The following is a 14,654-nucleotide window of genomic DNA, read 5'->3' as shown; positions in this document are numbered from 1 at the left end:
GTAGATCCACAGCTCTTGGATCGCAGCCGGGTTAGGGTACTCACCACAGACCGCAGTGCCTCAGGAGCCTGTGATCCCTCCCTGCTTGCAGAGATATCCACAAACCTCCAGACAAAGGAAGGGCCTCCTGCGGGCACTCCGGATCTACCCCGCTCCTCCTCTGCACGCAGATGGCTATGCGTGGCTGGGCTCAGGCCGAGGTGCCTCAGGAACCCGGGACCCCTCCTCCTCCAGACAAAGGAAGGGGCCTCTGCAGGCGGCTCCGGATCCGCGCAGCTCCTCCTCCGCACACCGATGGCCAGGCGCGGCTGGGCACAGGCCGAGGTTCCTCAGGAACCCGGGACCCCTCCTCCTCCAGACAAAGGAAGGGGCCTCTGCAGGCGGCTCCGGATCCGCGCAGCTCCTCCTCCGCACACCGACGGCCAGGCGCGGCTGGGTACGGGCCGAGGTGCCCCAGGAACCCGGGACCCCTCCTCCTCCAGACAAAGGAAGGGGCCTCTGCAGGCGGCTCCGGATCCGCGCAGCTCCTCCTCCGCACACCGACGGCCAGGCGCGGCTGGGTACGGGCCGAGGTGCCTCGGGAACCCGGGACCCCTCCTCCTCCAGACAAAGGAAGGGGCCTCTGCAGGCGGCTCCGGATCCGCGCAGCTCCTCCTCCGCACACCGAGAGGCCAGGCGCGGCTGGGTACGGGCCGAGGTGCCCCAGGAACCCGGGACCCCTCCTCCTCCAGACAAAGGAAGGGGCCTCTGCAGGCTCTCTGGATCCGCGCAGCTCCTCCTCCGCACACCGACGGCCAGGCGCGGCTGGGTACGGGCTGAGGTGCCCCAGGAACCCGGGACCCCTCCTCCTCCAGACAAAGGAAGGGGCCTCTGCAGGCGGCTCCGGATCCGCGCAGCTCCTCCTCCGCACACCGACGGCCAGGCGCGGCTGGGTACGGGCCGAGGTGCCTCGGGAACCCGGGACCCCTCCTCCTCCAGACAAAGGAAGGGGCCTCTGCAGGCGGCTCCGGGTCCGCGCAGCTCCTCCTCCGCACACCGACGGCCAGGCGCGGCTGGGTACCGCCCGAGAGAAGCAAGTCTTGCTCACTCACACCTTTGTTTTGTGTAGTTCTGTGTTTCTTACAAACAGCTGGTATTTACGACACACAAAACTGTTATTCAGTAACTGTAGCAGGAATGACTGAGGAGCACTCTTGCAGGAAAACTCCTTTGTCTTGTGTCTCAAATTGTGCTAATGCTTTGCAGTCCACCTGGAAACTTTCTGTGAGCTGTTATTTTGTTCCTTGGGGTCCTGATCATTTTACCTTCAAGCAACTAAAAGGCATTGGACAAAACAGAATCCAAAGTGTCCCATCACAATTACTAATATCACTTTGTGATCCTACTATCTTCTTTTGAAAAGAAATTTTAAAAATATGGGTTTGTGGGTGATTTGTAGTTTATCATATTCTTTTTTGTATCTGTAAGGTTTCCCCATCTATGCCTTAAATAAGTACAAAATGTCTTATGCTTGTAGTTTATTTTAACTGGCATAGATTCCCTTTTCTTCTTGGGCTACACTTTACTCTCTTTTGAAACATCTTTAGAAGACTTTAATATAGCTTGAGGGTTTTGTTTATTCTTCAAAAAAAAAAACAAGTCATTCATATACTGTGTGTCCTCTCATTCTGTGCAGAGATTGAAGTCACTTGCTCTGGTTTGCCTGTTTTTTCTACAGATAATGTCACTTTCCACAATTTTTCAATTCAGAAGTTTCAAATACTTAAGAGTTTTAGAAATATGACAAGTACTTTTGATGTAATTTATGCTTCCGCATTAAATTTTTGCTTTACAAAACTAAATCTTTTAGTTATTATTAAATAACCTTATGCAATGACATTTAAAATTCTTTTCATGGGAAAAAAAACAGATTTCAGACATATAAAAACAGAAACCAAACTTTTTCACCCTAGAGAAAATTATTCATTGCTTCAAGTAGAATATCTGAATTATGAGTTTCAATACTATATCAATATTTCAATATCCTTACAACAGTTTCTTGTAAAGTCATCAGAGTAGCCTATGATTTTAAGTTAAATTGAATCAGAATAACTGCAGGATTTGGCTTGAGTATAGTGGTAATTAAATTGCCAGGCTACCCAGGACATGTGCAGTTGCAGCCACTAACTTCAGGAGTCCCCACTGCCATCTTCCTGCCTTTGGCCTCATTGGACAGAAACCTGCTGGCTTTTTAAAAAACGTAACTGTACATACAGTTTACTTATAAAGCTTGTAGAATATAGCTTTTGACTCAACAGGTCTGAGTTGGGGCTCAAATTCTGCATTTTTAACAGGCTCCCCATCAATGCTGCTTATCAATACTGATCATACTTTGAGGAGCAAAGATCTCTAAGACTATTTAGACTACTTCTGAATTAAGAAATCTAGAGGTGTTCAAAAAAAAGAAAAGAAAAGCAGGAAAACAAGAAGAAGATGTAATAAGAAAACTGGGAGTATGGAGAAGACATATTCATGTCATTTAAGAAATAAAATGGGCCCATAAGTCTTTCCTTGAAAAACTACAGTCTCCTCCTTGTTCCCTCTTTTCCTCTTTTCTGGATCTCCAGAGACAAGAGCATCCAACTCTCTCAGATCATCCTTTTGCAGTTCATCTTGACACCTCCAAATATCATGTATGTAGTGCTACTTTTTATTTTTATCTTTAGAAATTATTGGCTTGTCACAGTGAGAGAATTTGGAACCCTTTCGTGGATTCACCCGGATCCTGTAATCTTTACTACCACACATGTGCATTTTCCTGCTCCTCCACTTCTCAAAATTGTGTTGCCAGGTATGGTGGTGCATGCATGTAATCCCAGCACTTAGGAGGCTGAGACAGGAGGATTGCCATGAGTTGAAGGCCAGCCTGGACTACATAGTGAGTTCAAGACCAGCCTAGACTACATAGCCTGTCTCAAAAAAAAAAAAAATCATTGTGCTACAATATGGATCAGAAAATATTTTGTATTGCCATTATCATGACCCTATAAATATCACTGCAGCTGAGCCACATAAATATATTGTGATTACTTTTCCTTTCTTGCCAATTTTTTGTTTCCTCTGGAGTCGATGATTGTGTCATATTTTTCATTGTTGTTTTCTTAGTTCTTTAGTACATATTACCAGGTGATCCCAAAATTTTCTTTTACTTTTTTGAGTAGTCTTCCAAAATATTGAATCACTTGAAGAAAGCAACTAGTTTTTGTCCAGTCTTCTGGATTCCCTTTCCCGGAGTCTCCTCAGGGGTCTCTCCCATTCTGGCTTGGCTGCCTGTGATTGTGTATTGTTGTCACTTGGGAAAATTCGCTCACCATTGCCTGGAAGACTGCTTTCATCTCTCCTGAATCAGTTCCCCTATGTCTTTGATCCTTAGTTTACCAGCTATTTTAGTAAAGCATTTTCTCTAGAAGCGTCCTGACAACAGTGGATGTATGATACATGCTTGAGAACTTGCAGTTTGGAAATGTTTTCATGATATCACATTTAATCAAAGGTTTACTAGTCCATAATTTTAGAGTGGAAATCATTTCCCTTAGAGTATTGAAAGCCTTGTGCCTTTGATTCCTTATTTTTCTCAGTCTTGTCTCCTCTAATTCATGTTCTATACAGCAGGCAGAATGATCTTTTTAAAAATGTGTATTAGAGCAAATACTCCCTCATTGGTTTCTCATATTTCTTGGAATTAAAACAGAACTTGCTAGAATTTTCAAGTCCTTGAAAAGCTCGGTTTCATCTCTCACCCTATTTCTAGTCCTTGCTCTCTCTTTTCTTGGTATATAGTCACACTGGTCCCTATCACTGCTGGAATTTGTCAAGCTCCCTTCTTGCTCAGAAACATTTCTTTTGCTTCTGCCCATGGTCAGAATGCCTCCTGTTCATGGTTGCCTAGCTAATTCTGCTCACTCTTCAAGCTTATTTAAATATCACCTCTCCTGAGAACACACCATGGCCCCCAAAAGAAGAGGCATCCTTGCTTGTCACTTGCTGAAAATCTTGTACTTCTCTTTTGTAACCCTTATCTTAGTTGAATTTAATTAATTATTTAATTAGCAGTTTGGTTTTGCTTTTATTTCTCAGTATCAGCAGACTGAGTAGAAAGATGATGGCTCTTTTTTCGACAGCTTTCTCCATAATGCCTTGAAAATATCTAGAATGTTTTAGTTACCCTTCAATAAATACCTGTTGAACACATTGATTAATAGCTTCATTATAAAGAAATCAGGCTAGGGGCTTGGGATTTAGCTCAGCAGCATAAGCGCCTGCCTTGTAAAGCAGGTAGGCATGGGTTCGATCCCCGGTACCGATAAAAAGGAAAAAGGCAAAAAAAAAAAAAAAAAAAAAAAAAATCAGGCTAAATCCTAAAATATAGTTTTAGGAACTTTTCTTAGTTTAGAAAATCTCCTCATGGGGTCAGCTAAGACGTCTGCCTCCAATTCACTGGTTTTATTAATGTTTGTTTTGACTGTTCTTGGAGCCGAGAGAAATGCTACGAGGAAGGGGACAGAATCTGGGTTGACGAAGAATGGAGATTGTCTGCCTTCTAACCTAGCAATGTGTTAAGCAGTCTTAAGGAGAGATGGTGGCTGCACTGGCATTAATACATTTTCAATCGGAGCATGTGTTCTTACACCCTACCAAGCACACACATGCACACACACATGTGCTCAATAAATATTTGTTCAATTACAAAAGACATGATCTTCACATAAACTCTTAAGAGGTAAGAACTATTATATATTTTTGGGTTCAGATGAGGAAATCAAGTTACAGAGATATTTAAGTTTTCCATATTACACAGTCATTTAAAGGTAAAATTTACACTTGAACACATGCTGAGCTTGAGTTTTAAACCCTATATAATTTTTTACCCCAAAGCAAAGAAAATACAAAAGAAAATAATTTTTCAAATATTTGTAGAGATTTCAGTATATGCTTTGATGTCTTATCAGTTCTTTCTTTATCTTTTATAGAAAAATCTGTCATTGCTCAACCAACATTTATATTTCAAAAGGGAGAACAAACTTTTAAGGTAAGATGAATTGCTTTTCTTGGTTTTTACATTGTTTTCTTTGAGTTTTACTTTGACAAAGAAAATTATATTTCAAGACCCTGGCTCTATGGAGGTGTTACTGTTACCTAGGTTTACCTTGCTGTTCTCCACTATCAAAGTAGAGCCTCTACACCATTAACTGAGCAAGTATTTATAGAAGTCAGTTTGGCAGAAAAGTCAGTTTGGCAAAAAAGAGAACTCAGAGATGGTCTTGAAACTATCAGTAATATGTTTCTTTTTAAAAGAATATGTTTATTTGGAGTGACTTGAAAAGGGTTTGGGGGCCACAAGAAGGTAGGCAGGTCAAGCGTCCTCATGGATTTCCACCACTGACCTAGCTTAAAACTGACTATAATATAACTCTAAATTGTAACATTTGTTTGAAAAGAATATTATGGACCTTATTTGCTTTTTGAACATCATACCAAAATCATCTGCTGCATAACACACACAAAATTAACAGCATTCTTATTATTGTTTCCTGATATTTACCTTTGTTTATGCAGATCATTTACTTCCATACACATAAAACTAAGTAAAATAAAGGAAAACTCAACCTGTAAGCTTTGTTTAAAAGTAGATTCTTACCCCAGACCAACCACTTCAGAATCTTGAGGGTGGATACTTCCAAAATGTGCATTCTAAACACACTCCCATAAGTGATTCTGTAGTCACTGAAATATAAAAGTGTTACTCGATTTGTATATTTCTTAACAACACGCCTGGCAAATAATGATGAGCTGTTTTGTCCAGAAGAGGTTAGCTAGCTCTGGTTTTTGGGAACCGTGTTATAAAGCGGCAGGTAGAAATATACAAAAGCAGCAAATACTCAGCTTCATTGGCAACTTTGTGTCTTTTCAGAGACCCGCAGAAGATACCCTGCACGAAGCAGCACAACATGGTAATGATTCACATTCTGTACTGAAATATCAGTTCTCATACAAAGAAAAACAAATAGGCACAGACTCTGTAAAACTTGACTGTGTTGCATGCTTTTATACATGCATATACACTGGCGTTTGTTTCCAAAGGTGACATGTAGGTCCCTAGAAATGCTGATGTGAATGACTAAAAACTCACAATTCTCCAGTTTGTCTCTTAAACTCCCAAAAGTATTTTCAGTAGAACCTCAGAATGGACACATAATTTTCTTCTGAAGCAATTTATTTCTAATTATTTTATGCTAATATGACAACAGGTTTATAATTGCCAACCTATCAATCCCAGTATTTAAAACTGGGCTTTAACATGTTGCAAATGTTACCTATGATGACTAACGTTACAAATGATGACTTATGTAAACAAAAGGAAGTTCTGTCTATCCTGCAAGTGATATCCTCCCCTTGAATTTCTTGCAGGATGTAATGGTTTCTCAAGAAAACGTGTACGGTCTTCATCTTTTACTCTTCATAATACAGATTCTGGGTTCCATGGAGGTAGGTAAAGCCTTGACTATTGGCTGTTCATTGCTGTGTTTGTTCTGAATGTGACATTACTAAGGAACTTTCTGAAAGGGTAATGTTAAAAGTCTACCCATTGGACAATGTTTACATTTTAGTATAAAAATAAGCTATACTGTGGAACGTATAGTGAGTATAGCGTTGAAAAAAAATACTGATAGGACATAAGTCACAATATTAGCAGTGGTTATCTTAGGTATGGTAACAGAATTCCAAGTAGTTTTCTCTTCTGCCCCAGTTTTATATTTTGCAAAACCTCAAAGTTTCTGCATTGAGTGTGTATTAGCTTTGTAATTGAGGAAATGGTCATATTAAAAGTGACCATCTATTTAAATAAATGAATACCTATTCTTTACAAAGAACTTTCTCATACACTATATTCTGAGTCAGTAACTTAGTTTGTTTCTCATCTATATCAAAGTGTTTTCATCCTTTAGGGGTTAATTGTATTGCCTTCGGCCTCATGGTACAGCTGTTTGTTTGTTTGTATGTCTGTCTCCTCTAGTGTGAATTCCTTGATATCATCTTCACGCCTGATAGAGTGTCTTATACATGATCAGGACAGAAGAAACATTTAGTGAATTGATTGGAAAGTAAAGTAGTTTATACTCCTCATCAGAGATACTCTTCATTTATTTTTGATTAAAAATACAAAGATTTTTCTAAATTGTTGATTTAGAGTTTTTCTCAAACACCAAAAATCCAAATCAAAAGGAACAACCCTCCTCTTCTTTATTAATTTGAGTTTGTCATCTGGTTTTTGTGTCACCTTGTCTCAGAAGCCCCTGAGATCCTCATCCTTTACTGACTTCCCAACCTTTCCCGCTTTGGGCCAGGTAATAAAGAGTTTCTAGAACCCTAAGCCTGACACTCTGCTTTTCAAAATCATTCTTACTAATGATAAGTTTATGTTCTCAGGTGTCATAAAACGTTAATATTACCAACAAATCCAATAAAGTCCTTGGCAAAATATGCAGGGAAGTATACTTGATGAATACTAATTAAAAATCCAGACAGCATATGTTTTGTTTTGCTGGTAGGAAATTTGAACTTGACTTGTTTAGGACATCATGTTTATGATTATTTTATATAAGGCAACATTATAAAATAAAGGCAATTATGCCAGGGATTTAGGTTAGCGGTATAAACAGTTGCCTGGCAAGCTCAAGATCATGAGTCCGATCCCCAGTACCAAAAAAAGCGCAATTTATTTTATTGATTATAGTCCATCCTACATAGCTTGCATTGTACTGAAAATATGTAACTATGCTTTAGACTTATAGTTTAATGATTAGAATATGATCCCAATAGATTTTTACTAATTAAAACACTACTTCTCTCTACTTAAATTTTATGTTAAGTAGAGCTATCATAACAAATATTTGAAATGATCAACATTTTCTTCTCATTAAAATGATAACTTTATTCTTGTTTTGGTTTCTACCAAACTACCAACTGCCTTTCCTAAGCTAAGTTTGCCACTAAAAAATTAAACCTATTCATTTCTTTTTAACCATTGCCCCTCTGCCTAGGAACTAGAGTTTGCAAATGAATGGATCAAATTCTTATTAATAAGTATAAGCATAAGTGAATAACACTATGTCAAGGTACCTTTCAGATATTGAAGAGATCTTCCTAGCTCAGCAGATTCTTTCTTAACCCACTGGCAATCTACAGACATTAGGAGAAATAGAGAACTTAATCTCAGAAGCAAAATGTTCTGTTTTATTATATTTGTGTGTAAAGCAAAGTGGTAGCTTTAAGTTACCTACAGAGCCACTTCAATTCATTTAAATTCATTTTCTAAAACCAGACACACACGAAGAAAGAATAAAATAACAATTATATCAGTAAACACTATTACATTTTATATTGTGAAGAATGCTGATGACACTGAAAATGAGAAAGCAGTACAGTTTTATATGGATAGTTTTTTGTTGGTTTTCAATAATAAAGATCATAAAATCATTAAATCTTAATTTGAGAAGCAATTCTATCTCCGCATTTGTAATATAATACTTGCAAAAACAATTCTTATTCTTTTATCATGTCCATAAAGCAGTTGCTGTTTCTGCATTTTCCAATTAAGAGGATTTTCCTACCCCTTGAAATGTAATGCTTGCAGCCATGCCCAGTCTTATCCCAACAACATACTTACAGAAAAATAATTCAGTGTAATGGGCATCTCTACTTCTGTCTTCAGGTACATTCATTAAGAAGGAGTTGAAGGGAGACTGCTGATAGTTTTGTAACATTTTAAAAAATGTTTTGTATTAATGCACACAGGAGTCTAACACCAAATCAGATTTTTTTAATCTGCAGTTTCTTACAGGATAGTAGTTCATGATTAGAAATTATCTTTTCTTTCTGTGACCTAATTTTTACTCAGATTTTTGAGAGTAGGTAAATAATATTACCTAGCAAAATTTGGCAATCCCATTTTTACCAGAATCAATCCTGTAGAGGGCACTGCTGCTACTGTTAACGTCAATAGTGACACCTACTGGTGAGTTCACAACAGGACTTTTTGACCCCCACTGGTGTACTTCATGCACTTCTACTGACTAAATTTTTACTTTTTATCTTACAGTAAAAAAACACAATGTTTTTATGACATCAACTCTCGTGCAAAGGAATTTTGATATGAACAGTGTAGAACAAGGTATGGAGCTTCCTTTTCAAGAACCTCAGATATATTTACTATCTATATTTAATCTACATATACATATGTTTTGGTTATATGGTGGTAGAGCAGAATCATATAACATAAATAATAAAAACATCTGGTAAGCCAGGTTGTAAGGTCAAAATAAAAACTTACAAAAGCAAAAGCTAGACAGGGAGGAAGTGGTTGGCAATCTGATTGGTTAACAATAGTTCTTAATTTAATTGTAATACTAGAAAATAGCATGATATTAGTCAAAAGTAAGGAGAAAAGAGTATTTCACTAAAAAGATATTGACTCTAGGGGCTGGGGATTTAACTCAGAAGCATAAGCGCCTGCCTTGCAAGTGTGCAGTTGTGAGTTCGATCCTGGTACTGATAAAAAAAGAAAAAGACAAAAAAAAAAAAAGATATTGACTCTTTAATTCTGTTCTTTTAAGGTCCTGTAAAACACTCTGAGTATGTTCTAAGACCTGCTATTCTGCAGCCACCTCAAGTTCAAAGCTGTGAAAATGGAAGCAAAATATGTTGGCACAATGAGTCAGAATCCTGCAAGATTAAAGAAAAAACAAAACATAAGGTAAGAAAAACTCCTGTGGCACACTGGCTTCACTCCCTCATCTTTTTCCATGAGAGGTTGTTTTGGAACCCACATTTCCAATGTTAGGGCCCACCTGAGAGTTAAGCAACTGCCAGGCTGATAAAACACCCAGGATAGATCTCAAAAAGCCTTGCTGATCATATTAAATGTCTCCTCCTAAATTACAGTTTTTGCACTCTGTGAAGCTGAAGCAGGAAGATGACAAGTTTAGTGCAGCCTGGGCAAAGTAATGATCTAAGATCTTCCCTCAATTAATGGACTGGGATGTCGCTCAGGGCCCTCGGCTCAATCCCCAGTAACAGAAAAACAAAACAAAACAAAACAAGAATTGCTCCCTTGAACCAATCTTGTGATCACTCTAAGTGGTAAAGCTGTGAGAACTGGGCAATGAAAACCTCTGGGACTTATTTGAGAGTATTGTTCTCATAAGAGAATTAGAGAAGCAATGATGAAGGGAGCAGAATCAGTCATCGAAAAAGGGAGGCGAATGTCCTGCATCCCAGCTGTTCAACACTGTAGCGTGGCTTTGGCAGTTTAAGTCACACCAGAGGTCCACTCCAGACCCTTATTCCTGGACACAGGAGCAGTGGACGTGCTGTGCAGTGTAATTTGGAGGGCCTGGGCAGCTTCTGGAAGACATAAGAATTCTCTCCACTAACTACAGAACTGTCTGATTATTCACTAAACTTTTCTAAGCAGATACTCATTTTGTTCAGGTGCTGCAGGTACGGGTCCAGGGATCATTTATTGCTATAGCTTTAGGTGTGCCTTCCACAGAAGCAGACACTTAGGAGAAATGGAGCACAAGACAGGCACTGTAGCTAGAATCTGAGTTATTATTCCATCAGCTATTTGTTTCCAGAAAACTACTGAGGGTCTCATTTTGTTTCTTTTTCCATTCTGAACCTACAGAACAACCCAAGTGAAAAACATAGCCCCTTGGATTCGATTTTTTAAAAAATCAGAATGAAACTTAATTCCGCCTGTTGTAACCTTCTATATTTATCCAAAGCACCTGGCATTCTCTGTTTATTAGTAAAACGAAGGAGTTGAATTTGGTTAGCATTTACCAACGTTTTTATATTTCCAAACCCTTTTTTTGTGAGATATAATTTAGTAAGACCCATTACAATTTTAAAAATCATTTGATCAATTAAGCACATTATATGATAAGTAGTTTTTAAGTAGAATATATTTTTAATTTTCATCAATGTGGTAGTAAAAGTTTGCATTAAAATATAATTTAAAAGCCAGCATGGTGGCGCATGCCTGTAATCCCAGCACTTGGGAGTCTGAGGCAGGAGGATCATTGTAGGTTTGAGACCAGCCCAGGCTGCAAAGTGAGCTCAAAGCAAGCCTGAACTGCATAGTGAGACACTGTCTCAAAAAAAAAAAAAAAAAAAATATATATATATATATATATATATATATACATATATATATATGTATATGTATATATATAATTTAAAAATTATCACATTATACAAGTTATTACTCTATTAATAGTTATTACTCTATTATTTAGGGAAAAGTATGTTAATTTATTTTAAATTACATAAGCATATAAATTGACCAACATAAAAACATTATATTTCATTTGATTTGGAATGGAGTATCAAAATTTTGATTATATGGTTTGATGTCAAAATTAGGTCAATATTTCTTTCTTGGCATGCTTTTTATAACTCTTTAATTATATACTTTAAAAACAAAATTTGTTAATATGTCTTATATTTTTTTTCTTTTTTTTTTTTTTTATCAGTACCAGGGATTGAACTCACAACTGCCTGCTTGCAAGGCAGGTGCTTATGTTGCTGAGCTAAATCCCCAGCCCCAATATGTCTTATATCTTTGCATAAATGACATTTGCTTCCAAGTATTTCCTCTTGAATAATTTATAAGTCCTAATGAATAGAAATTATTTTTAAGTACTGACAAATCCAATTGGATATGTCCATTATTGAGTTTTCAGTATTATGAAAATTATTTGGAGATCTATAGACAGTATGTATAAAATACACTGTAGGACATTTTAACAAATGAATGTAACTTGCCACTAGTGAAAATTATCCCGAGATAAATTTTGTAGAATAATTATTTTTGTGTTCTCTATTAACATACATGAACATCAGAAGTTATTATTCAGCCTGTCATTAATCAGTGATCTCTCATTATGGATACATTAAATAATATATACCTAAAGAACTATTTTAAGCAACATAAGAGTAAATACTACCATTCTGGTTGAAAGATAAATTGAGTATGTACTATAATCTTTGCTAACCACACACATGCTCTCCTCATACATATTTATCAGTTTTCAAATTTCTATTATAAAAGAGAAAATATATTCATTTTTATTGATAGAAAAATTTAAGTAGAAACAGATATCACTTGCCTCTAAAAACATGAACCTCCAGACATCTTTGCAAAAATTCCTGAGGTAGGAGCAGAGAGCTGTCCACAAAATAATGTAAACATTAGACCAGATATAGGTCTCTTCCTAATTTTAAACTTTCTTATTTCTACATTTATGTATTCATACAGGTAATGTGTGAAATACATGACCATAAGAGAGAATAACTCATTTATTCATAGACTAGTAGAAAATCTCATGATGAAGATGAGCTTCCTTGTCTGACGTTCCTATAGTAAAGCAATTCTAATGAATTTTTTTGGTGGATTTCTTTTCTTTCAGATTTCTGAGGAGAACTCCGGGTTATTAAGTGAAACTTCACCAATTTCCAGAATTTCAGCTGAACATTTTTTAGGTGCAGCATTAGTAGGGTAAGTTAGTATAGAGTCCATGTCCCTTAGCAAAATATTTGGGTCTAAACTTGTTTTAGATTTTTTCAAAATTCTAAATATTTGAATTATACAATTAAATATATCTTTAAAATTCATTTATATTTCAAATATACCTCAGACATGTACTCTAAAGGCAATTTTACACAATATTTTTAATAACTTTGTTCATTTTGATGGTGGCCCATCCCACGAGCTAGAAATTTTCCAACTGTGATATTGTCCTTCTAAGAATGTCATCATAGACATTCTTAGAAAACAATTTTCTGACACTGTACGGAATTGAGGAGAATTCCATTTGAAAGACTTCTTTTTTTAATAGTACATATTTGTAACACAGGGTAATTCCACTCACCTTGGGGAATTGCTGCATACTCATATCACATCTTAATCATTTTTACTTCACCTTTCCCTCCCAGCTCTGCTATCTTTTCCCATTCCCAGATTCCCTTCCCATCACTACAAAGTCTACCTGCCTATTTTCTATAATCTATATTTTATTTTGCTCTTTAAGCCATTTATGTTTTGGGTTTCTCATATACGTAAAGAACATACAATTTTAACCTTCTGTGTGTGATTTACTTTCTTTAACAACATGATCACAAGGTGCATCCATTTTCTTACAAATGACGTAAGCTTATCCTTCTTTATGGCTGAATAGTGTGCAATATATACCACACCCTTTATCTCACTGTTGATGGGCATGGAGGCCATTTCCAAGATTTAGCTATTATGAGTGGTGCTGCTATAAACAAAGGTATACGGATAGGATGTCCTTCATGTTTTCAGGAAAATACCCAGAGAAGGTAGGGACAACATCTTGCTGTGTTACTCAGGCTGTTCTTAGGCTTTTAAGCTGACTAGTGGTCTCTGCACTCCTCACTTCTCCTGAAGACTCCTGAATGCTGGGATTAGAGGCATACATCTTCGCGGCATGTTTGAAAGAATGTTTTATAAGCATACAAGTTTAAAATGCTTTTCAAAATATCTTTAGTGTTTCAAATATCCTATTAGTATTGGGTTGTCTTCATTGTCTCACTGACTTGGGTTAGGATGTTTCAAAGTTATACAATGAAGCTTCAGTTAGGCATTAATGATATGGTTATTAGATTTGTCTTCCTTCCTCTTTCTCTGACATTCTTTTTTCCCTCTTTTATATTATCTTTTTGTCTATTATTTATTGACCTAAGTGTGTAAACACACAGGAAAGTGATGTAAATCTACAACAAAACAAAACAAAACAAAACAAAAAGAGTTAAGCCAGACACAGTGGTGTACGCCTACATGGGAGGCTAAGAGGGTTAAAATTCAAGTCCTGCCTAGGCAACTTAACCAGAACTGGTCTCAAAATAAAAACTAAAAAGGGCACGTGCAAAGGCCCAGGAGTTCAATCTCCAGTATGGAAAAAAAAAGTTAATATTTCTTAGTATTTTTGGTGATAAAGTAGGACTGTTTGATGAGAGAGAATATTAGACCTAGCTGTGCACATACACTGAGTTACATGAATTGGCTGCATCAGCAGCACTGGCCTACTGTGCATATTGGAGATGCAATGGAGAACCCAAAGCACGATGAACATAGAGTCACATGTTTCTGAGGTTCTTACCATGAAAAACATCATTTAAAAAAAAGTTTCTAGGAAAAAATATTAAATTAATGCACACTCAGGTATAATTGATGAGATAGATTAGCTTTGCTTTAGTTCTGATTATCTCTATTTGCTAAAAGCATCATCAGCACTTGGGACAGAAAAGAATGACAATTAACAGGAGGGATTGTGCTGGAAAAGCAGAAAAGCAAGAACAGGGCAGCCCCAAGCCAATCACACAGTCAGCATAGACATGGGCCCAAATGGTCTGCAAAGTCAATGCCAGTGCTTCAACACTTGGCAAGTATGTTGAACATCACCTCTGGAAGTACCTGCCTTATTTCTGTTAATTTCTTATTAACGTCAGGGGAAAAATCATCAATAAATGTTTATGCTTTATGTAAATCTATTAAATCATTTGATTTTTTATTGCTAAGGCTTATAGTA

General features: G+C 37.3%; 1 protein-coding gene across 4 annotated transcripts in view; it reads left to right on the top strand.

The window, feature by feature from the left end:
• The window catches only part of Ranbp3l (RAN binding protein 3 like), a 48,158-nt gene that overhangs the window by 22,246 nt on the left and 11,258 nt on the right, over positions 1-14,654 (top strand). For 2 of the 4 annotated variants that reach the window (XM_063258073.1, XM_003470169.4), the window contains exons 2-7: positions 5,010-5,068; positions 5,951-5,990; positions 6,448-6,525; positions 9,140-9,211; positions 9,654-9,793; positions 12,513-12,601. In XM_063258073.1, coding sequence (XP_063114143.1) covers positions 5,010-5,068; positions 5,951-5,990; positions 6,448-6,525; positions 9,140-9,211; positions 9,654-9,793; positions 12,513-12,601 — 478 coding nt within the window. Of the gene's footprint in view, positions 1-5,009; positions 5,069-5,950; positions 5,991-6,447; positions 6,530-7,294; positions 7,384-9,136; positions 9,212-9,653; positions 9,794-12,512; positions 12,602-14,654 lie in introns of all 4 variants that reach the window. The other 2 variants (XM_063258074.1, XM_063258072.1) reach the window with 2 other exon arrangements.

The sequence above is a fragment of the Cavia porcellus genome, unplaced genomic scaffold, assembly GCF_034190915.1.
Source record: "Cavia porcellus strain 051 isolate PalLab524CR breed Dunkin Hartley unplaced genomic scaffold, mCavPor4.1 scaffold_11, whole genome shotgun sequence".
Classification (NCBI taxonomy): Eukaryota; Metazoa; Chordata; class Mammalia; order Rodentia; family Caviidae; genus Cavia; species Cavia porcellus.
Note: the sequence above shows the minus strand (reverse complement) of the source record. Positions and strands in the feature narration are given on the sequence as shown.